Source organism: Neofelis nebulosa, chromosome 14 (genome assembly GCF_028018385.1).
Source record: "Neofelis nebulosa isolate mNeoNeb1 chromosome 14, mNeoNeb1.pri, whole genome shotgun sequence".
Taxonomy (NCBI): domain Eukaryota; kingdom Metazoa; phylum Chordata; class Mammalia; order Carnivora; family Felidae; genus Neofelis; species Neofelis nebulosa.
In genome coordinates this window covers 16,171,833-16,197,415 of record NC_080795.1, presented here as the reverse complement: position 1 = coordinate 16,197,415, position 25,583 = coordinate 16,171,833, and the positions used below count along the sequence as shown (strand labels likewise).

At 38.0% G+C, this 25,583-nt stretch overlaps 1 protein-coding gene across 2 annotated transcripts in view; it reads right to left on the bottom strand.

Moving 5' to 3' along the window:
- The window catches only part of MTFR1 (mitochondrial fission regulator 1), a 62,264-nt gene extending 37,723 nt beyond the window's left edge, over positions 1-24,541 (bottom strand). Inside the window, exons 1-2 of one of the 2 annotated variants that reach the window (XM_058699706.1) lie at positions 24,387-24,541; positions 2,030-2,172 (exon numbers count right to left, since the gene is read on the bottom strand). In XM_058699706.1, the coding sequence (XP_058555689.1) occupies positions 2,030-2,095 (66 nt within the window). In that variant the 5' untranslated portion in view covers positions 2,096-2,172; positions 24,387-24,541. Of the gene's footprint in view, positions 1-2,029; positions 2,173-24,386 lie in introns of those variants that run through there. The other variant, XM_058699707.1, reaches the window with a different exon arrangement.
- Between the last annotated feature and the right edge of the window lie 1,042 nt (positions 24,542-25,583).

Sequence of the window (25,583 nt, the reverse complement as noted above, 5' to 3'; positions counted from 1 at the left end):
AAAGCTGATGATTATACACTACATACAAAAACAATTTTGGGGGTCTCCAGGGTGGCTCAGTCAGTTAAGCAACTGACTCTTGATTTCAGCTCAGGTCATGATCTCACGGTTTGTGAGATCAAGCCCCACATCGGGCTCTGCACTCACAGCATAGAGCCTGCTAGGGACTGACTGACTCACTCTCTCTCTCTCTCTCTCTCAAAATAAACATTTAGAAAATAAAATCTTGTTCAGTTACTATTAATAGGAAGAGCCCTTAACTGTGATTACAATACAGGGAATAAGTTAATGCTCTGTTACCTGGTCCATTTTTTGATGAAAGGCACACATTTTACCCCTCAAATGAACAAAGCTAAATTAAAGGAACGAGCTAAAGAAAGTCTGTTTGTTATCTGTTCCTGAAACTAAACACTTTGGCTTCATCAGCATTAGTCACATTCACCTGACCTGGGCCAGGAATGGGGGTGAGTGACAGAGCAAAACTATGGAAAATTAACCATTACTGAATGTAGCTATAGTACGTACAAGCCACTGAAGTAGCTGTTTTACATACAGTCCTTTAATCCACAGGCTGACTCTAGAGTAGTGGTTCCTATCTGTAATTTGTAGATGAAGAAAGTAACTGGCAGAGACCAATTTCAGACCCAGAGTTGTTTGAATCAAGGACCTAGATCTTTCCTCTAAATTACACTTTTTAAAAAAAATATTATTTTTAAGTAATCTCTATGCCCAATGTGGTGCTTGAACTCATGACCCTGAGATCAACAGCTGTATGCTCTTCTGACTGAGCCAGTCTGGCACCCCGCCACTAAACTGTAATTCTTACTAAAATTGGAAATAAATAAGAAACATAAATTATAAAGCGTGACTTCTTGGGAATTATAAGTTACGAAAGCCTCCCATCTTTCTGAAAGCAACAGAAATTATTTTGCTGTTGGTACTGAAATGTTAATCTACTCTATACAGCCAAATGGTGGTAAATAACAAATGAGAAACACAGTATATAGCTACTTTAAGTGAAGTCCAAAACAGAGAAAGATGTAACTGAAAAAGATGAAAATAGTATTAACTTCACAAACCATTTTCCTACTGCTTATCCTCAAACTAATAATCTTAAAATTATGCAGATATTTAAAAAGGTATTTTTATTTGGTTCTTTGCTTTTTATCTCCAAAGAAAATAGATGTAATGTTGAGGGGTTGGGAGATTTAAAGTTTAACTTTCTCTTAATAAGACATGAGAAGACACAAAATAAAAACAGGAGCAAAAGTAGTGTATTAAAAAGTATACCCATAATCAATTTATGTAACCTGCCTATATCTTTAACAAACAAAATTTAATTTCACATTACAGATGAAAAACATTGAATTTGAAAATGAAAAACAAATATTCCACAAAATACACCTAGCAGAACTACTGCTCTAATAACTTTACACTGGATCTAAAAATAAAAAATATGTATCAGTAGAAAACACTTCAAAAATCAAGATCAGAACTAACATCTTTGGCATAGAATATTATACTAATTTTTTCTTCATATCTATAGTTGTTATATTTTCAGAGACATGACTTACCTTTTACTTTAAATAGTTGTATGATAAACCACATTATAACAGCATTCAATATTAATAGTTCTACACACAACATTCAGGGTTGTCAAGTGTTAGTCAAACATATTTTATTCAATGATATATATATATATATATATATATATATATATATACATATACATACACACACACACACATATATGTATGTATGTATTTCTTTCCTCACCACTAACAAATGCATTGCTCTTAACAGTCACATGAATATTGGTACATTTTCAATAAAATTTCAATAAAATTTTCATTTTAACCCAGAATGTTACTCCAGTACTTAGGATGCTAGGTAAAGATTCACTTCTATGACTAAAATAAACATACTGAATTTAAAATGTTGGTCATATATAGATTTATTTCACTTTCTCAGAAAAAAATCTTAAAACATACAAGTGTCTGGATTTTAAAAATTAATTTGGAGCACTCACCGATTGCATGCTTACTCCAACCTGTTGAAAAACCATCCTAATTAGGCGCTTAATCCAGCCAAGCATTTAGATGGCAAAGTCTCTCCAAATTTGCATTTCAAGTACTCCAGGCATACATAGCAGCACATGGCCCAATAAGCACACTAAAATTTTAAAATGCAAATACTAAAATGAAATAATTGTTTAGAATCTTTGCTGTCTGCAACATGTCTCACAAAGTCTAGTCTAAAACATTTTAAAACTTTGCATGTAGTTTACTTAAGAGAAAACAAATTTTGTTGTGATCAGCTTTAAATAAATAGCACAGTATTTTTTTAATGATTTTTTTTTTCCAGCCAGGTTTCTTAGTTGGAAGCAATAAAAACCCACTATGAGTAATTTAAGTAGAAAATATTTTTATGAAAAGATATATAGTAGATAATAATGTATATAGCTGATAACTGATATATAGGCTACACAGAGCCAGGAAAGACATCCAATACTGGGGCAGAATTGGTCCTGAGAAGACATCACTGCAACTGCTACTGCCCCCCCCACCCCCGCCCTCCCAGAATAGAACAGTCTGCCAGTTCTCACTTTTCTGCCTCACTGGCTCCTGAGTTGCTGTCCATACTGATGGCATTTGCTTGGCCAAATCTACCTGACTATAGTTACAGATTCTGCCTCCTACCAAAGCCATAAAGGAATTCCAGAAATATGGAACAGGAATTCAGATGCTACAGGGTCAAAAATGACAAAAGTCCTTCCACACTTCTGGCACTATATAACCCCTGCCACTCACCTCCTTCTTCCCCATCAATATACTATATATCTGATAGAATTAATTTTTCAGAGAGACCAAAGGAGTAGGGGAGAGGGGCAGAAGAAGACAGAAAATCTTCAGCAGGCTCCACGCTGGCATGAGGCTTGATCCTACAACTCTTGGATCTTGACCTGAGTCAAAATCCAGAGTCTGATAATCAACTGACTGAACCACCCAGGTGCCCCTCTGTCTGACAGAATTAAATTGTTAAATCGTCATACAGCCTAAACCAGTCTGCTGAAAGTGTTGGTCTCCAATGAAACAGAGTTTGAACAAAACTATGTCAATGTACTGCTTCCTCATCAAAGCAGTCTTAATTAAAAACAAACAAAATGGCTGAACAAAACAGTTCGGTGTACTTATTATTACTAAGTACTTGGTATTACTAAGTAGACTTAGTAATATATTTGATTTACATTCTGATGCAAGCTCATCCCATTACGGACCACAAAAAGAGTTTATGGTCTACACTTTGAAAAAAACTTTATGAATAATTGGGGGAGGGGGAGATAAAAGGTGCCACAAATATATCAGACATTGGGTGAAACATGAACTGAAAAGAGCCAGGTCCTAATGACAGATGAAAGTATGTAATAATTCTAAGCACTGGCAGAAATATATACTTTATTGATAACTGTGAAATGGTCATGACTAGAACTTTGGTGAGACAGAGACACAGATATATTTTAATGTTACCAATAACTATTACTGCTTGTAAGAATGTCATACTCTGAGAGTTAATGGGAAGAAAAACAGCAAAGGTCCAAAAATAATGTCAAAGCTGGAAGAAAAAAAAAAAAAAAAAAACCTGGGAGAAAAAAAGATGGTTTTATGTCAGATTTGAAAACCTATCACTTTTATATATACATAAGTATTTTTTGACCTTTTTTTTTAAGTAGGCCTCATGCCCAATGTGGGGTTTGAACTCACAACCCTGAGATGAAGAGTCACATGCTCTACCAACTAAGCTAGCCAGATGTCTCTAAGATGAAATTTTTTTAAGTTTTACTTATTGGGGCGTGTGGGTGGCTCAGTCAGTAAAGTGTCAGACTAGATTTCAGCTCAAGTCATGATCTCATAGCTCATGAGATTGAGCCTTGCTGTTAGCACAGAGCCTGCTTGGGGTTCTTCCTCTCCCTCTCTCTGTCCCTCCCAAGCTCACACACACATGCATCCACTCTCTCAAAGTAAACTTTTTAAAAATCCTATTAAAGTTTTATTATTTAAGTTATCTCTACACCCTTTGTGGGGCTCAAACTCATAACCAAGATTAAGAGTCGCACACTCTTCTGAGTCAGTCAAGCAACCCAGCCTATCACTTTTTTAAAATGTAACTTACACAGAAAAGTACACAAATTTTAAGTGTCCAACTTGATGAATTTTTATGTATATATAGACCTGTGTAGCCACCACTCAGATCAAGAGCCCCAGAACCCCAAAAGCCCCCATTCTAACCACTATTCTGACTTTTAAAAAAATGTTTACTTATTTTGAGAGAGACACGAGGTGCCTGGGTCCCTCAGTCAGTTAAGCGTCTGACTTCAGCTCAGGTCATGATCTTGGGGTTCATGGATTCAAGCCCTGGCATCGGGCTCTGTGCTCAGACCTCAGAGTCTGGAGCCTGCTTCATATTCTGTGTCACCCTCTCTCTGTCCCTCCCCCACTCGCATGCACAAGGAAGAGAGAGAAACCCAAGCAGGCTCTGCCTTGTCAGCACAGAGCCCAACGCAGGGATCATCAGTCTCACAAACCTCAAGATCATGACCTGAGCCTAAATCAAGAGTCAGACGCCCAGCTGATTGAGTCACCCAGGCGCCTCTCCCACTATTTTAACTTTTATGGGCATTTATTAGTTTTGCCCACTCGATGTACTCTTTTGTGTCTGACTTCTTTCATTTAACAATGTCTGTGAGATTAATTCACATCCTTTGTAAATCAGTTATTTTTCGTTGCTGTTATGTACTGTACCACAATTTACTTACCCAATTTACTGTTCATGAATATTTGGGTTGTTTCCATTTTTTATCTATTACAAATAAAGGTGCTAAAATAATTCTTGCACATAGCATAGAAAGGTACACGTAAAAACTCATTTCTCTTGAGGATATGCTCAGAAGTAAAACTGCTACATCACAAGATACACAGACAGTCCCAACTCACAAATGGTTCAACTCATAATTTTTTGACTTTACAGTAGTGTGAAAGCAAATACACATTCAGTAGAAAACACATTTCAAATTCTGAATTTTTATCTTTTCCTGGGCTTTCGATATGTGGTCGATACTCTCACGTGATGCTGGGCAACAGCAACTACAGCTCCCAGTCAGCCACGTGATCACAGGGTAAACAACTCATAGACTTATAGCCATTCTGAAACCATACAACCATTCTGTTTTTCACTTTTAGAATGGTATTAGGTGATTTTGCCCATCTGTAGGCTAATGTGTTCTCATCACATTTAAGGTAGGCTAGGGTAAGCTATGACATTCAGTAAGTTCTGTGTACTAAATGCATTTTAGACTTATGGTATCTTCAATTTATAATGGGCTTACTGGGACAGAACTCCATCATCAGTCCAGGAAGATCTGTATAAATAAAATATATGGCTACATCTTTAACAGAAACTAACATCTTTCCAAAGGACACTCTCATAAGCAAGTAAATGAGAGAGTTCTAGTTGTGCTACAATTTTTGTCAATACTTGCTTCGTATTGTTGGTATTTTAAATTTTAGCCATTCTGCTGGGCTCTTTACATGTCTTGGGAGCATTTTGGTATCTTCTCCAAAGTATCTTTTGCTCATCTTTCAAATGGAAAGGATTTTTTTTTAATATTTTAAAATTATTTTTGCCAAGAAGAGATGTTTTGCAATCTGAGCCAAGGATTGGAGAGCACAGGCTTGGATAAAGGAGATGAAATCTAAGAGTGAATGACTAAGAAAAGAAGCCAGAATAGAAACCCCAGGAAATACTTAAGGAACTAGCATAAAAAATAAAAACCCCTGGGGGGAAAATGATCAAAGGGTAGCAGAAAAATAATGACAGAAGTGTTGTCAGCAAAGAAACAAAAAGGAAATTTCAAGAAAGGAAATGGTCCTTGTTAAACGGAAACACACAGGAAAGAGGTCACATAGTCAGTTGGTAGCCTCCTACTGCCAACCTTTCCTCCAAGCCTCTCCACTGTGCTCTCTAGAACGCTTCTTAAAGATAAATGTCCCCTCCTTTCCTGAACTGACACTGGGCTCTCCCTATTTATAATACTGCTTCAAAGCCTTCTCAAAGGGTTCCTCCTTGCTTACTCTCTCGCTTTATATCAAAGCTATTCCTCATCAACAACTTCTCTGCATTTTGGCCCCCTGAGCACTAGTAAATCAATAAATGTATCTTCTATTTGCCAGTGCTAGGTGATTTTAATATTCAGACATGACACATCCCAGAGACTACTGTGTAAGCCCATTCATATAAAGAACCAAACCAGGTAAAATTAAAAGTAAGCTAATCACAGATCAGGTTTTTTTTTTTTTTTTTTTTTTTTTTTTTTAAGTTTTGTTTTGTTGTTTTGCTGTTGAAGACAGGGGTCCTGACTGGCAGGTCTGAGAGGGATTTCTAAGGGTGCTGGCAATACTCTGATCTCTTAACATAGACACTTAGGTATGTTTATTCTATGAAACTGTAGGAGAGTTGAAAATACTGACTCTACCTTTAGTCTTTCATCTTGCTCATATCTGCCCGCTCAATGATCTCTCTTGGGGCTATGTGTTCCTGACCCCTTGGAGATTAATATACATCCCTCAGAAATGCCCGCCAAGGAGGCTTGCTTTGGCCTCCCATGAATCTGTTAGAGGTAACAGTCATTCCCTCTCCTGAAGTACAGATGGCACCACAAGGTCTGTTAAAGGTTAGCTGTCAATTAAACGCCTGCAAGCCCTCTGATCTCACTAAAACTAAAATGCCCTCCTGCACATTCTATAAAAATCTGTAGGCTAAGATCCGGACTTTTCAGGGAATAGCTGCACAGATGTCCAGATTATCATCCAACCAACACCGTCAGTAAGTTACCCAGAATAAAACTCTGTGTTAATTGTATGGAGTTGCCTGTTGTGCTTTTCAGTCTTAAGTGTCTTCTCAGTTTGGAGGATACTTTGTAGTCCTTCCTCCACCTACCAACAGAAACTTACCAAGATGTATCCTTACATACTTTCCTTAATGTAAGTTATACCTCAAATAAAAGCTTTAAAAACATACATAGCCTTTGACCAACTTATGCAACTTTCAGGAATTTCTCTCAAAAGCATTGTATGTAATAACACATGTGTAAAGATTTTGTCTACAGTGCTTTTTCTAACCACAAAACTGGGATCAACCTTAATGTTCATCAATAAAACAATTGTTAAATTACAATATACTCATATTAGAAAATATTATGCATCTATTAAGTGAGTGAAGTCCAGATGGTAATTACACCTGTGATGAGCATAACACAATGTATAAACTTATTGAATCACTATGTTGTACACCTAAAAGTAATGTAACATTGTTGTGTTAACTATTCTCAATTTTTTTAAAAAAGTAACAGTCTATATAATGACTCACTGGAATATACATGATACAGCAAGAATAATGTTTTGTTTTTTTAGGGAGAATATGTTAAGTATGATCTTATTTCTGTAAAAAACAAAAATCTTCAACCATTTTTTTTTAATGTTTATTTTTGAGAGAGCCCAAGTGAGGGAGGGGCAGAGAAGGGGAGACAGAGGATCTGAAGCAGGCTCTGCGCTGACAGCAGCAAGCCTGATGCAGGGCTCAAACTCACTAACTGTGAGATCATGACCTGAGCTAAAGTCAGATGCTCAACCAACTGAGCCACCCAAATGCCCCAAGCCTCAACCTTTTTATTTATAGAAAGATACACATCAAACTCTTAAAAATGGCCAGAGCAGGTAGAAGTGGACTTTTCTTTGTATGGTTTACTTTTCATTTAAAAACAAAATCTAGGAGCACCTGGCTGGCTCGGTCAGAAGAGCATGTGACTCTTCATCTAGGGGTTGAGTTCGAGCGCCACCTTGGGTTATAGAGATGAAATAAACTTTAAAAAAAAAAAAATCTAGAAAAAAAGAATCTCACCTTCTAGCTTTCCCTCAGATACTCCTCTGATCTACCCTGTCCATACTGAGACCTTCGGTCTATTCTTCCCTGCAATTTTCATCAACCTAACCAATCCCTTTCCACCTTCACTTTCTTCTACCCCCATGCAGCCAAAAATCACTTGAACCACTCTGTGCCAGTATTTTCAACTCCTTACTCTACTGCTCTATTTCTACAAACCACAACTTGATTAATCCAACAGGCTTCATTTCCTACAACTGGACCTTAGAAAAATTACGAAATCTCACATTTTGATGTTGCTACAAAAATGTGCTACCTCTGACATCAAACGGGCCCTCACTGCTGTCTAGCATTCTAGGCAAATATTTTCTTACTCTTCCCCCTCTTCCATTCCCCAAGCAGCTTTTTCAAGCATTCTCCATGCTATCCAAATCTCTCCAACCCTTCCTCCATCATTTCTCAGCAAAAATGAAGCACACTACTTCAAATAATAGAGAAATCATCTAACAGGAAATCCCTCAACATCTTGCCACTCCACATGCCATACACTTACCTACATCCACACCTATTCTGTCCCCCATTCTCTCCTGTCCCTCCTTCCACCTAAGGGCTCAGGATTACACCCCCTCAACTCACAGGTCTCATTACATCAGCTCCACTCTGTATAGATAAATCCTCTTTCCTGTCCTATGTCAGCTTCAATCACATGCCACCTTCTGGTTTCTCCCATCTGCTCTCAAACCAAAGATCCAAAACCAAGCTCCTTAATTTTCTTCCTAAATCTGCTACTGCCTCAGAAAATGGCACCCATATCGTCAATCATTCCTTCTTTCTCTTTCATTTTCTACAATCAAGATGTAGGTTTCCTCCTAAATAGATCAGATTCCATTTACATTGCTATTCTATTCCAATCCAGTTATCCAAAGCCTACACTATCATAAAAATCTATTAACTAGACTATTACTAGTTAATAGTCCCCCCCACCAACTTTGCTCTCCCCTTTCTATTCATTCTCAATAACGAAATAAGTCCTTTATGATCTGGTCTCTGTACTTTCCTATCCTCTGTATCTTTCATACTCTACTCTTCGATCTGGTCATACAGATAATTCTAAAAACTCAACAGGCTCTGTAGACTTTTCTTTTATCCAGTATTCCACCTCCCTATAGTTTCCCTGTATCAAGCTAGGTCCTACTAGTCCTTTATTTCAGCTTAGCTATCACTTCCTCCAAGAGGTTCTTCCTGATGGACCAAAGTTTTTCCTGATGGACCAGGATTAGGGTACTCCTGTAAATATTATCCTATATACCACATTAAAACAATGTACCTAAACTGCTTATCTCCACAGCACTTTAATCACCAAAAACTATCTTATTCACCACAGTGACCTCAGCACTTAGTATACGGAATATAACAGTTGCTAAGTTAATATTAAAATATTAAACGAAGGACATCTAAGATGCAAGCCAGTATCTTTTCTACATTATCTCAAATGTGAACAGATTATGTAAGCATTTTGCTTCTACTTATAGGTGAACTAGGTAATTTCAGACAAATCATCCTCCCAAGAGGATAAATAAACTGGACAAAATATAAAAATCATCTATTTGAAAGCATCAGAGAACTGTCAAGGCAGAGAAGTATATCCAGGCCAGTAGTTATTTCCTTGGGGAAAAATAAAAAAATTAAAAAAATAAAAGGGACTTCTGATGAAATTTACTGAGAGAAGGCACCTATAACAAGTATAAGGAATGAAAAAGTAAACATCACTATGGATCACAAAGGTGCTAAAAATAATAATAGTAAAGGGAGAGGCGCTTGGGTGGCTCAGCTGGTTAAGCATCCAACTCTTGGTTTCAGCTCAGGTCATAATCTTACAGTTCGTGAGTTTGAGTCCTAGGTTAGGCTTCACAGCTCAGAGCCTGCTTGGGATTTTCTCTTCTCTCTCTGCCCCTCCTCTGCTCATGCTCTCTCAAATAAATAAATAAACTTTAAAAAATAATAATAAAAAGGAGGCACCTGGCTGGCTCAGTCAGTAGCGCATATGACACTTGATCTCAGGATTCTAACTTCGAGCCCCATGTTAAGTGTAGAGATTACCTGGGGCACCTGGGTGGCTCGATTGGTTAAGCATCCAACTTCAGCTCAGGTCATGATCTAGTGGTTCACAGGTTCAAGCCCCGCGTTGGGCCCTGTGCTGACAGCTCAGAGCCTGGAGCCTGCTTTGCGGATCATGTCTCCCTCTCTCTGTCCCTCCCCTGCTTGTACTCTGTCTCTCTCTCTCTCTCTCTCTCTCTCTCTCTCTCCCAAAAATAAAAACATTAAAAAAAAGAGTAGAGATTACTTAAAATTAAAATCTTTAAAAAAAAAAAAAAAGAAAATAATAAAGGCAAAACAAAGCTACGTAAAAAGTTACAATGGTGGTTACCTTTGGATGGGAGTGGGTAATAGTTGGTAGAGAGCATAAAGGAGCTTTCTAGAGTGCATACAACTTTCTATTCCTTAATGTGGGCGGTGATTACATGGACATTTGCTTTGTAAGAATTTATTGAGTTATATATTCATGTTTGTGCATTTTATATTACATTTTGTGTGTGTCATACTTCAAAATAAAAAAGGCTTAAAAAAAGATGGCTAAGAATCAGACTGCATTTTGTTTTCTAGGTTCTGTATGAATACATATATAATTTAACTTCAAGAATTTTATGATGATGATATAAGCTTATAGTCTAGTCTACTCTGACATAGACTATAAGAAATAGCAAACTATTTGGGGGAGGAGGAGAACAGGTCATTGGCAGGGCAGTAGACAAGACTAAATGAAAATAGATAAATCTTGAAAACAGACTTTCTCTTCCCTCTACAAATACTATGAAAATATATAAGAGTGTACAGTTACACCAATTAAAGTTTATGGCAATCAAATCAAAGATAACACTAATACTGCATCAACAAATGCAGTGTATGCTTTTGAGATAGTTATGATAAAAAAAACTCATTACCAGTAAATAGTTTCACAATAACCCTGTTAGTAATAATAGCAAAGTTGTTATTAATTTATGTTGTCATTAAATTTAAAATGCCAAAAACGTTAAAAGCTACAACAGTACACTGGAGCTTATTTTTATAAGGTCTTTGGGAACTATTCAAGAGAATGGCCATTTAATTATCTTTACAATATGAGAGAGGAGTATGACCATTTTATAGCAGAGGTGGAAGGAGTCTAAAATGATTAAAAGGACATTCTTATTCAGTTGGTTAATTTATTAGAATAAGGTTTCCTGTTCTCAGAATACTAAAAGATTAGATAAATCAATGCACCCCAATGACGCTCTACATTCTAGTGCCAAACAATGATGCGAAAGAAAAATAAGGACCATGAAGTATTAAAACAAAACAAACAAAAAAAAAAAAACTTATTCAATTTGAAGTTACTGTCCTTTATTTTGAGACTATATCCTTCTTACATTTCGGTGTAAAAAAGCCTTTTCTGTTAGGATATGGGGACAGCAGATGGATGTTACTTGATTTTTTTTTTTTTTTTAAATGTCCTTACTCATCACAATGAAAAGTTGTCAATCCTATGTCAATGCCATGCCCTCCCTACTTTCTGGAAATTAAACTTGAAATTAAAATCTAGTGACCACTGCTATACTTCAGTCTGGTTGAGACTTTAAATCAGAACACTTTCCCATACTATAAAATAATGATATAGTATTTGACCCTTGGGTACAATTTAATGGCAATTATTCAGGATTAATATTCTACACTGTTCATCCAAAATTAAATACACTGCTATATTCCCAGTGCCTAGCACAGAATCTAAAGTATAAGTCACACTTGTTTCAGTCCACAAATTAATAAATCTCATGACCTAAACTACATCTCTCAACAACCAAAAAAAAAAAAAAAAAAAAAAAACCTGTTCAGATAAAAAGTTTAATAAGACAAATTACAACTTGATGATATTTCTTTTAAGGAAACAGATTTTATATACGAAATTACATTTCTGAAGGGCATTTTCTGTAACATTTTTAGAGGTCAACTTTTCTGATATAAAAGAGATTAGAGGGGGATCCTGGGTGGCTCAGTTGTTAAGCGTCCAACTTTGGCTCAGGTCATGATCTCACGGTTTGTGAGTTCGAGCCCCACATCAGGCTCTGTGCTGACAGCTCAGAGCCTGGAGCCTGCTTCAGATCCTGTGTTTCCTTCTCTCTCTACCCCTCCCTGCTCGCACTCTGTCTCTCTCAAAAATAAACATTAAAAAAATTAAATAAATAAATAATAAAAGAGATTAGAGTAGTCTTATATATTCATTTGAACTAAGAGTGCACTATTTTCATATGAGGATCTCTGAAATATAACTATAATGAATGACATAATTACATATCTTCTTCTTGAACTATTTTTATTTTAAGCACTCCCATGCAAATGAATTAAGTACTATGGCATCAATTTCATTTTATTTTGTAATATTTATTTATTTTTGAGAGGGAGAGGGAGGGAGGGAGGGAAAGAGGGAGGGAGGGACCGGGGGAGGTGCAGAGAGGGAGGGAGACAGAGGATCTAAAGCTGGCTCCAAGCAGACAGCAGAAAGCCCAATGCAGGGCTCGAACCCAGGAACTGTGAGATGATGACCTGAGCCAAAGTCGGATGCTCAACCGACTGAGCCACCCAGGCACCCCTTCTGGCATCAATTTAAAAACAATCTTTTGAAAAAACTGTTCAGGGGCACCTGGGTGGCTCAGTCAGTTAAAGGTCCAACTTCGGCTCAGGTCATGATCTCACAGTTAATGAATTCAAGCCCCGCATCAGACTCTGCTGACAGCTCAGAGCCTGGAGCCTGCTTCAGATTCTGTGCCTCCCTCTCTCTCTGCCCTTCCCCTGATCGAACTCTGTCTCTGTCTCTCAAAAATAAATAAACATTAAAAAAATTTTTTTTTAATAAAAAAATTTTTTAAAGGTGATTTTCTTAAGTTGTGTAATAATTACTGCCCCCTGCATATTATGTGTATAAAAAATTGCCTGAGGGGCAAAACTCAGTAAATTAGACCTTTGTAAATAAACATTATTAGTTTATAAAACTGGAGAAGGTATTTACTGAGCATTAGTGTAAAAAGAGAAAATTTAGAAGCAAACTCAATGTCCATCAACAGAATAAATTCAATATATCCACTCTAAGTTTATGGCCATTAAAACAAAAAGTTATATACAAAAATGTTCATAATAAAAATACATGAAAGAAGTTGCAAACTACCATATACCTGTGATTCCTTTTTGTGTGTGTGATTCCATTAAAAAAAAATTAAAAAAAAACATACAGGGGCATCTGGCTGGCTCAGTCAGTAGAGCATAGGACTCTTGATCTTGAGGTTGTAGGTTCACATCCCACATTGGATGTAGAGATTACTTAAAATCTTTTTTTTTTTTTTAATTTTTTTTTTTTAACATTTTATTTATTTTTGAGACAGGGAGAGACAGAGCATGAACAGGGGAGGGTCAGAGAGAGGGAGACACAGATTTTTTTTTTTTAATTACTTAAAATCTTTTTTTAAAAAGTATAGCAATAATGGTAAAATAGATATTAGTTTAAATCAACTAACTAAAACAAAAATAAGTTTTAATTTCATCCCAAGCAGTAATATCTATGCAATCACTGCTTGTTATTTCAGGATATTTTTCCACATTCATCTTAAAAACCTTCACTATAGGGATGACTGAGTGGCTCAGTCAGTTAAGCATCTGACTCTTGGTTTCAGCTCAGGTCATGATCTCATGGTTTGTGGGTTCAAGCCCCTGCTTGGAATTCTCTCTCCCTCTCTGCCCCTCCCTTGCTCATGCTCTTTCTCTAATAAATAAACTTTTAAAAAATAAATAAATAAATAATTTCACTATAGGCTGTACTTCCTATCAGTACCGAAACGGACTGGGATAAAGAGATATCTTACCTTGGGGCACCTGGGTGGCTCAGTCAGTTAAGCATCTGACTCTTGATCTCAGCTGAGGTCATGATCTCATGGTTTGTGAGTTTGAACTCCACACTGGGCTCTGCACTGACAGTGTGAAGCCCGCTTGGAATTCTCTCTCTGCCCCTCCCCCTCTCTCTCACTGTCTTAAAATAAATAGACCAAAAAAAAAAAAGGCCCATAAAAAAAAAAAAAAGACACGTATCTGCAACTTGCATATAACAAGTGATTACTATCCCAAATGTATATATAGTGTTTGTAAATCAACAAGTAAAAGATCAGAAGACTAATGGAAAAATAGGAAAAGGACATGAGTAAGCATTTTATAAGTGGAAATACAAACGGACAATCAACATGAAAAAATGTTAATGACCTAATAATCAAATAAACCTTAACTAAAATATCTTTTTCCCTAACAAATTGGCAAAGATGAAAAAGGAGACAACCCGGGGCGCCTGGGTGGCGCAGTCGGTTAAGCGTCCGACTTCAGCCAGGTCACGATCTCGCGGTCCGTGAGTTCGAGCCCCGCGTCAGGCTCTGGGCTGATGGCTCGGAGCCTGGAGCCTGTTTCCGATTCTGTGTCTCCCTCTCTCTCTGCCCCTCCCCCGTTCATGCTCTGTCTCTCTCTGTCCCAAAAATAAATAAAAAAAAAAAAAAAAAAAAAGAAAAAGGAGACAACCCAATATTGGCAGAGGCATAGGTTGTCCAATATGTCTGATGGGCAACCTGACAATATGTACATACTAGCAATTTCACTTCTAAAAATTTATCCTATAGAAATAATCTGATACTGACAAAATTCTGAATAGAAAAGCTGTCCTAAGTATTGTAATAGTTTAAAAAAATGGAAAAGAAACCAAAACATCTAACAAAAGAGAGTTATTTAAATACACAAAAGTACCTCATGCATACCTTGAAAGACTAAGCAGACATAAAAAGATGAATTTTAAGTCCCGTGAGCTGGACTCTTGGCAACAGGAGGCTCCTCACCCTCTCCCACCCTTGCAGTGTGCATTCGAATTGCTTCCCCCCCCTCCCAGAAGTTGCCCTAAAGACAAACCCTTGAGATAGTGATACGGTGTTAAGACCATCTGAGGAGTATATGTGATTGAACCCAGTTAAGGCCCCTATTGAAACTTTTAAGATTTGGCAGGCAGGTGTGGAGATCTGTCCTGCGGCTTCTCAAGATAAGCCTAGTGAGTTCCCTTGTTTATTAAACCTGCTACCTACCCATCCAGAACGGCTTGCCTCTTTCTTCAAGTCTCTCCCAGCTGTCCAAGAACCATGTCAGGTTTCAGAACAACCAGGAAGCTCCTAAGGAGCTTATGAACCAACAATCACAAAATAGTCCATTTAAAATTTATTTCTAGGGGCGCCTGGGTGGCTCAGTCGGTTAAGCGTCCGACTTCGGCCCAGGTCATGATCTCACGGTCCGTGAGTTCGAGCCCCGTGTCGGGCTCTGTGCTGACAGCTCAGAGCCTGGAGCCTGCTTCGGATTCTGTGACTCGCTCTCTCTCTGCCCCTCCCCTGCTCACGCTCTGTCTCTGTCTCAAAAATAAATAAAACATTAAAAAAATTGTTTAAAAAAATAAATAAATAAAAATAAATAAAATTTATTTCTAACTCCTTACAAATGTAAAAACCACTCCTAGCTCACATCAAAAACAGGCCTCAGGCCAGTTTATGCTATTGGGCCATAGTTTGCCAACCTCTTCTCTAGGACTTAGGCTAAAACTTGAGGCTAAAATCCTTAAATGGTGGGATTACAGTGACATTTTATGTTTTTTATCTAAACTGTGTAATTTAGAGGTGCCTGGGTGTCTCAGAGGGTTAAGTGTCCGACTTCAGCTAAGGTCATAGTCTCACGGTTCATGGATTCAAGCCCCACATCGGGCTCTGTGCTCACACTGCAGGGAGAGAGGGAGACAGAATCCAAAGCAGGCTCCAGACTCTGAGCTGTCAGCACAGAGCCCGACACGGGGCTCAAACCCACAAGTCGGGAGATTACTACCTGAGCTGAAGTTGGACACTTAACCAACTGAGCCACCCAGGCGCCCCAAAATAAATAAACTTTAAAAAATAATAATAAACTGTGTATTTGTATAAATGGTACACAACAAACATACAAAAGAATAGCTGAGTAGCTGACAGTAATTAACATTTCAAAGAGCACCTAAATATATAAAGCAAATATTAACAGATATAAAAAAGGAAATAACATATATAAAAGGAGAAATTGTACAGTAACACAACAGTAGGGGACTTTAACACCCATTTACATCAATAGATCAGTCAGACAGCAAATCAATGAGGAAACAGTAAATGACACATTAAGCCAGATGGACTTAACAGATACATATAGAGTATTCCATCCATAAACAGAATTCATATTCTTTTCAAGTGTCTATGGAACATTTTCCAGAACACCACATTAAGCCACAAAATTTCTCTCAAATATAAGGAGACTGAAATCATATCAAGCATCTTTTCTAACCACAACAGTATGAAACGCGAAATCAATTACAAGAAAAAAAAGTAGAAAAAACCACAAACATACGGAGGCTAAACAACATGGTACTGAACAACCAATGGGTCAAAGAGAAATCAAAAAATACACTGTGATGAATGAGAATGAAAACAAAATATTCCAAAATATATGGGGCAAAGAAAAAGCAGTTCTAAGAGGCAAGTTTATAGCAATATAGGCCTATCTCAGGAAACAAGAAAAATCTCAAATAAACAATATAATCTTACACCTAAAGGAAATAAAATAAGGAAAAACAAAGCCCATGGTAGAAAAAAAAATACAGCTGACTCTTGAAGAACATGGGTTTGAACAGTGCACGTCTACTTTTATGTGGATTTTTTTTCAATATGTCCAGCACAGTATTGTATATGTATTTCCTCTTATAAATGTTTTTAAGTGTTTATTTACTTTTTGAGTGAGAAAGACAGAGTACAAGCATGGGAGGGGCAGAGAGAGGGAGACACAGAATCTGAAGCAGGCTCCAGGCTCCAACCTGTCAGGACAGAACCCGATGCGGGACTCGAACCCACAAGCCATGAAATCATGACATGAGCTGAAGTCAGATGCTTAACCAACTGAGAGACTCAGGTGCCAGGTGCCCCTCTCTTATAATTTTCTTAACAACACTTTCTTTTTCTAGTTTGGTAGTTACATTTTTGGGAAATCAAAAGTTATAGGGAGATTTCCAACTGCACGGAGGGATGTCAGGACTTCAACTGCCCCCCTCTGTTCAAGAGTCAACTGTAAAAATAAATGAAGTATATAAAAATAAAATAACAACAGAAAAGATTAATGAAACTCAGAGCTATTTTTTTAAAAGGTAAACAAAATTGATAAAGCCTTTGCCACATTAATCAAGAAAAAATGAGGAAGATGTCAAAGAAATACAATCAGAAAGAGAAGTTACAACAAATACCATAGAAATACAAAGGATTATGAGATTACTAGAACAATTATAGGCTGTCAAACTGCACAACCTAGAAGAAATGGATAAATTCCTAGAAACATACACTCTTCTAAGACTAACTCAGGAAGAAATAGAAAATCTGAACAGACTGATTACTATTCATTTCAACTGGCAATCAAAAAACTCCAAACAAACAAAAGCCCAGGACCGGATGACTTCACAAGCGAACTCTACCCAACATTTAAAAAGTTAATATCTATCCTTCTGAAACCATTCTAAAAAATAAAACAGAAAGAAAAACTTCCAAATTCATTCTTCAAGTCCAGCACTGCCTTATCAAAACTACAAAAAAAAAAAAAAAAAAAAGAAAACTCAGGCCAATATGCCTTAGGAACACAGGTGCAAAAATTGTCAACAAAGTATTAGCAAAAACGAAATTCAACAATACATTAAAAGAATCGTACACCATGATCAAGTGGGATTTATTCAGGGGATACAAGAATGGTTCAACAGCTACAAATTAACGAGTGCAGTACAGCACATTAACAAAATGAAAGATAAAAATCATATGATCACCTCAATAGATACAGAAAAACCATTTGATAAAAATCAACATTCATCATGATAAAAAAAAAAAAACTCAACAGAATGGTTATAAAGGGAATGTACCTCAACATAATGAAGGCCATATATTATAATCCCACAACTAACATCATACTTAACAGTGAAAATCTGAAAGCTTTTCCTCTAATGTGAGGAACAAGACAAGGATGCCTATGCTAGCCTTTTATTCAACACAGTACTGCAAATCCTAGCCACAATAATCAGAAAAGAAACAGAAGACACCCAAGTTGGTAAGGAAGAAATAAAAAATGGTCACTATTTGCAGATGACTTGATATTACATATTGAATACCCTAAAGACTCCACCAAAAAACTATTACAACTAATAAATGAATTCAGTCAAGATGCAGGATACAAAATTAATATACAGAAATCTGTTGGCTTTCCAGACATGAATACAAATTATTAGAAAGATAAATTAATAATCCCATTTACAATTGCATTAAAAAGAAGAAAATACCTAGGAATAAATTTAACCAAGGAGTAAAAGATCTGTGCTTAGAAAACTAGAAGACACTGATAAAAGGAAACTGAAGATGACACAAATAAACGGAAAGATACACTATGCTCATGGGTTGGAGGAATTAATATTGTTACAATGTCTCTATTATCCAAAGCAATCTATAAATTCAATGCAATCCCTATCAAAATTCCAATAGCATTTTTCATACAAAAATAATCCTAAAATTTCTATAGAACTACAAATGATCTTCCAATTGCCAAAGCAATCTTGAGAAAGAACAAAGCAGAGGGGCTCCTGGGTGGCTCAGTCGTTGAGCATCTGACTTCAGCTCAGGTCATAATCCTGCGGTTCATGGGTTTGAGCTCCGCGTTGGGCTCTGTGCTGACAGCTCAGAGCCTGGAGTCTGCTTCGAATTCTGTGTCTCCCTCTCTCTCTCAAAAAAAGAATGTTAATAAAAACTAATTAAAAAAAAAAAAGGAACAAAGCTGGAGATTTCATGCTCCCAGATTTCAAACTATACTACAAAGCTATAAAAATCAAAACAGATGATATTGGCATAAAAACAGACAAAAAGATCAATGGAACAGAATAGACAGCTTAGAAATAAACCATACATGGTCAATCAATCTACAACAAAAGAGGCAAGAAAATAAAATGGGGAAGAGACAGTTTCTTCAATAAACAGCGTTGGGAAAACTGGACATGGGAAAACTGCATGCAAAAGAATGAAACCGGACCACTTTCTTACACCATATACAAAAATAAGCTCAAAACAGAATAAAGGTCTTAAATGTAAGACCTGAAACCATAAAGCTCCTAAAAGAAAACAGGCAGTAAACTTGGACATCAGTCTTAACAGTATTTTTTGGCACAGCTATCTGTCTCCTCAGGCAAAGGCAACAGAAGCAAAAACAAATAATTGGAACTACATCAAACTAAAAAGCTTTTGCACAGCAAAGGAAACTATTAAAGGTAATCTGTAGAATGGGAGTAGGTACCTGCAAATGATGTATCTGATAAAGGGGTTAATGTCCAAAATATATACATAAAACCCCACACCAAAAAACCATAAACTGATTAAAAAATGGACAGAGGACCTGAATAGGTATTTTTCCAAAGAAGTCATATAGTTGACCAATAGACATATGAAAAGATACTCAACATCACTAATCATCAGGGAAATGCAAATCAAAGCAACAATACCAACCTTACACCAGTCAATAGCTAGCATCAAGATAAGAAATATCAAGTGTTGGCAAGAATGCAGAGAAAAAGTAACCCTCATGCACTGTTGGTGGGAATGTAAATTGGTGCAGCCACTGTGGCAAACAGTACAAAGGTTCCTCAAAAAATTAAAAATAGAATTACCATATGATCCAGTTTGAGCCCCAAATTGGGTGTAGAGATTACTTAACATATTAAAGGGCAGCTGGGTGGCTCCCTTGGTTAAGTGTCTGGCTCTTGGCTTTGGCTCAGGTCTTGATCTCACCTTTTGTCAGTTTGAGCCCCACACTGGGCTCTGCGCTGACAGTGCAAACCTGCTTGGAATTCTCTCTCTGCCCCTTCCCCATTATTTGTTTTTGTGTATTTTGTGTCCTTAACAAATCAATCTCTGTCTATACCATGATCATGCAGATATTCTCCTGTGTCTTTTTCAGAAAGTTTTGTTTCACGTTGGGTATTTAGCTTTAGATACACCAGAAATGCATGTTTATGATTACCATGAAGTTGGTTGTTTTCCATATGGATATTCAGTTGCCTCAGCACAGTATACTGGAAGGACATCAGAATCTAATTCAGAATACTTTGCTTTGTACCACTGTTCTATTTAATTATAGCTTTGTATTAAGTTTTGATATCCAGCAGTGTAAGTTCTCTGGCTTTTTCTTTAGAACGTTATTGCTTCTGGTCTTATACATTCCCATATAAATTACAGAATCATCTCTCAATTGCCATAAAACCAAACCTACATTTAATGGGAATCACAGTAAATTTACAGATAAATTTGGGGAGAATTGACACCATAACAATACTCAAACTCCCAATTTACCTTCATTTGAGTCTACTTTAATTTTTATCACATTTTGTAGTTTTCCATGTAGAGGCTTTGCAAATATTTAAATTTATTGTTCAATATTAGGAGCTTTTTTAAAGCTACTGCAAGTTTTATGGTTTGTATAACTTTACTATCTAATTTGCAACATGTACTAATTAGTTCTAATAAAGTATATTTTCAAATTTTTGTAACAACCGTATCAGCTGTTTCCAAATTTTGAACCTCCTTGTCTTTTTCCTGGCTTTACTGAACTGTTCAGAAGTGTTGATAGCAGTCATTTTTGTCTCATTTCTTAACTCATGGAGGGAAATAAATATTTCATCATTAAGCATGATAACGATACTGTAACTTTTATGTAAATCCTCTTCATCAGATCAAAAGTTCCCTTTTAATCTGAGCATGCCTGAGTATTCAGTGGCCTTAGCATAAGTGGATACTGAATTGTATCAAACGCTTTTCTTTACTTATTGGGGTGGTAATTTTTCTCGTGTGCATGTGTGTGTGTGTAATTTTGTTCTTAAATTTACACTGGCCTCATAAAACAAGGGAGTGTTTTATCTCTTTTCTGTAAGATTTTATACTATAAAATTTTAAACAAAATATTAATGATCATAAAAAAAGACATGAAACAACAGGTGTTGGGAAGAATGGGGAGAAAAGGGAACCCTTGTACACTATTGGTGGTAATGTAAATCTGTATAGCCACTAAGGAAAAGAGTATGAAAGTTCCTTAAAAAATTAAAAATAGAAATACCATATCATGCAGCAATTCTACTTCTGAGTATTTATCTGAACAAATGAGAACACTAATTCAAAAAGATATATACACCCCTAAGTTCATTACAGCATTATTTACAATAGCCAAACTATGGAAGCAATCTAAGTGTCCACTGATAAAAATGAATGGATAAAGCTGTGGTATGTATATACAGTGGAATATTGCTCAACCATAAAAAGAATGACATTTTGCCATTTTCAACCAAATGGATGAACTTAGAGGGTATGCTAAGTGAAATAAGTCAGAGAATGTATCATTTCACTTGTATGTGGAATCTAAAACAAAACAAAACAAAACAAAAAACAAGCAAAGCAAAACAGAGACTCATAGACTGAGAACAAATTGGGGGTTGCCAGAGAAAGAGGTGAAATAAGGAAGTCAAGAGGTACAAACTTCCAGTTATAAAATTAGTCATGGGGATGTAAAGTACACCATAGGGAATACAGTCAATAAAACCACAATAACTTTGTATGGTGACAGATAGTAACTAAACTTACTTGGTGATCATTTTGTAATACATATAAATATCAAATCACCATGTTGTACACCTAAAACTAATATAATATTGTATATCAACTACAGTTCAATAAGAAAAATTTTTAAAAACTGCCTAGGAAAATAAACTTGTGGAAACCGAAATTTACCAGCACTTCAGAACCAAACTATCTTTCCATCCCCCCTTTTCAGGCTATTTTTTTTTTCCTATTTCCTGCTTTATATCCATAAATTCAAGTTACCCCCATCTTTTTCCTATATATTCACCGGGTCAAGTCACTAATCTTTTCACATCTCAGGTGAAGCTGTCCATGATAGTGCCACCTCACTCTTCCTAAGGGATGGTTGCAATCAGTGAGTCACTGTTTTGCTCAAGTTCAAACTCCTTAAACTTGGCACTCAAATTACTTCACATGTGAGCCTAACTTTACCTTCTAGACTTCCTACAGTAGGAATCCTAAACTTCAATTTAACTGGTCTAACCTGCTGTCCTCTGAAAAAGTCCCGCTGTCTCTAGTTCCTTATTCCTCTAACGTTATTTGAATAAAGATGTTGTCTTAGAAACAGTATAAGATTGAAGGGTGCCTGGGTGGCTCAGTTGGTTGAGCATCCGACTTTGGCTCAGGTCATGATCTTGCAGTTCATGAGTTTGAGCCCCACATCTGGCTCTCTGCTGTCAGAGCCCGAATCAGATCCTCTGTCCCCCTCTCTCTGTGCCCCCCCACCCTTGGGTACTCTCTCCCTCAAAAATAAATAAACATTAAAAAAAAAGATAGCATAAGATTGAGAAGATAAAAGATATAGTTTAAAGTATTCAATATAAATATCCAGTACGTGCTAAATGCCAAAGGAGGTAGAGACTATTCATTGAAGTATATTTTCCCTGGTTTCTTTTCCCCTTTAACTGGCCATATACTATAGAAATTTTAAACACTTGTATTTATTGATCTGTATTTACATACTTCGATTTTAAAATCAATTGCAGGGGTGCCTGGGTGGCTCAGTCAGTTAAGCGTCCAACTTCAGCTGAGGTCATGATCTCATGGTTTGTGAGTTTGAGCCCCACCGCAGGCTCTGTGCTGACAGTTCAGAGCCTGGAGCCTGCTTCAGATTCTGTGTCTCATTCTCTCTCTGCCCCTCCCCCACTTGTGTTCTCTCTCTGCCTCTCAAAAATAAATAAATGTTCAAAAAAAATTTTTTTAATCAATTGCATTAACCCTTTACCATTTGAAACAAAAATACCTATTTTACTGTTATACTCAAATTCCAGGGTTTTTTTCTTCCCTTACGTATTTACATTTACATCATGCAGTTACATTTATTCCACAATTCTTATTCAATTATGGTTAAAAGAGCAAGAATTTGACACTGACCAGGGTTAACATCCTAAACCACAGGCCCCTCTGCCCTCCCCCTTATTTACATCAGTGTGACCTTGGCCAAGTTGCTTAGCGTCTCTTTTCTCTCATCTGTAAAATGGGATAATACCTACTTCACATGGCTGTTGTAAAAATTAAAGGAATAGGTGGAAACAATTTCACAGTGCTTCATACGTACCAAGTGCCATATAAATAGAAATTATCAATATTAACATTACTGCTCAAAAGCAATAATGTTACTGCCAAGACTACACTGGTTGGTACCTTTGTTTTCAGTGATTTTGAAAACCTGAGCTTAGGGTAGTGAAAGTGCTCTGTCGGAGAACTGACCACATTCTTGCAGTGCAAACTAAATTTTCGCTGTCTACACCTTCAAGTGTGCCTTGTTTTACTGAACCCCTCTAGAAAGCAATTGATCAGAAAAAACTATAATTATTGACCATGACAAAGCTGAAGAAATTTCTAAGAGAAATTAAATGTCTGGGATTTACTTGGGGCGGGGGGGGGGTGGCAAGCCGATCATGTGTTGACAATTGTTACAATCGGGTGATGGGTTCGCCAAGTTCGTTATACTAACCTCTCGTCCTGTGTATTTAAAGACTTCTAAAATAAAGGGTGTTTTTAAATGTCAAAGGATGATTTTTCTTTGGGGCTTAACGCAAATCTTGTTACGGTCAGGAAGCTACATTGGGAAGTTGTGGGAGGCGAAAAGTGAAACAGCAACACAAGCCAGGTGAGGCTGGTTAAACCTCCCAGGCCGAACAGCAGGCGTGCTCCTCCTCCCAGAATCCCCGAGGTCCGGCCCGGAGGTGCACCCGCGAGTCCGACCGGTCTAGTCTCAGGAAAAAGTGCAACGCCCAAGGGAACCACCGCAAAGGGCGGCCTCCCAGGGACCTGCGGCTGGCGCTCCTACTGTGGACCCCGAAGGATGCACCAGGAGCGGAAGGGAGGGGACAGATGTGCGTGGGTGAGTCCCAGCCTTCAGGACAAAGTCGGCCGACTTCCCTCCGCTCCGCCAGTGCTCCAGCCCCACCAGGGCCCTCAGCCACCCCGGCAGCCCGAGAACGTCTCCGCCTCTCTTCAGCCGCGGCGCAGACACCCAACCGGCCCATGGAGCCCGCGGTCCTCCTCGAATGCCCGAACCCACGGCTCCTTCAGCTCCTACTCTGTTACTAGGGCTTCCCACCGCCCTCAGGCCTGCGGACGCTTCCTCGACTCCACGCCAACCGCTTTCCCGAGTCCCTAGCCCCCACTTACCTCGGCCGCGAGGCAGCCAGGAGCCTTCTTGAGCTTCCCCTGCTTCCAGCTTGGCTACCCCGGGCGTTACTGCCAATCACCCAATCTCCGCCCCGAGTCCGGACCAGACTGACCAATCAGCTGCTTCCTCCGGCCCAGAGGCGGGTAGGCAGAACAGGGAGGGGAAGAGAAACTACCGCCCCACGCGCCTGCCCCCACCTTTCACAATCAGTGTGCGCATGCGTGGAGCTTGGAGGGAAGCGGGCGCTATCGCGTGGACCTAGCTTTGTTTGTGTCTTCACTGCTCTGTCCTGGAAAGTACTTTGCTAGTAAACCCCATTCTGTAAATGTGTAGCAAGATCCACATTCTGAATGTAGCCGTAAATGTGTATCACCTGGAAAGAAGGTGGGAGTCTTAAGCCCTTGTTAACCTGACTTATGTTGAGCCCTTTTATCCCTTTTATCCCACGCTGTTGGGACTTGTATTTACCTGGCAGATCTTCCCACGTGAGCTTCATATCTGGGGTGTGTTTGTGTTTAGGGGGGTTGAGGGCGCGGGGTATACAAAGAGCATGGATGAGGATTTTACTGTCTTCAGTTACACCATCTGTTTGGTCTGATTCATGGGGACACATGCTTTTTAACAGTTGAATATTCTGTGACACTAGATTTCAAATAATTCTGCCATGAAATTATCATTACATTATAGCTAAGAATAAATTCAGCATGGTAACGTGTGTAGGCCCCGTAAGAAATTCATATGTAGAGTAAAAATCTTGTTTCTGTATGGCCTTTCAAAAGGCTGTTGCTGATTGGCTGTCTCTCTCACCCTCCCTCTGTAATAGATTCCACAGGTCACTGGGCAGGCACCAGAGCTATGATGGTTTTAGCCCTGGTGCCCAAGTCCCTTCCTGGCCAGGGCTTCCCAACTTCAGCAAGGGTGTTAATTCGTTTAGTCAACAAGGGCTTGTTGGGGGCCCATTATGACAGTACAAAGTCTTTAAAAGCCTTGAACCATGCCCTTGGTGAGCCTACAGCCTAACAGAAAGATAGAAACACAAACTTTTTTAGCCTAATGCTATAATGGAGGAATGTAGGGAGCCTGGGAGACCTGCCTAAGCCAGCTCAGGGGCTCAAGAAACACATTCCAGATGTGCGCTTCAGCTGAGGCTTGATGAAAGTTGATGCTCCTGAGCTAAAGGAGTGGAGGCAAAGGAT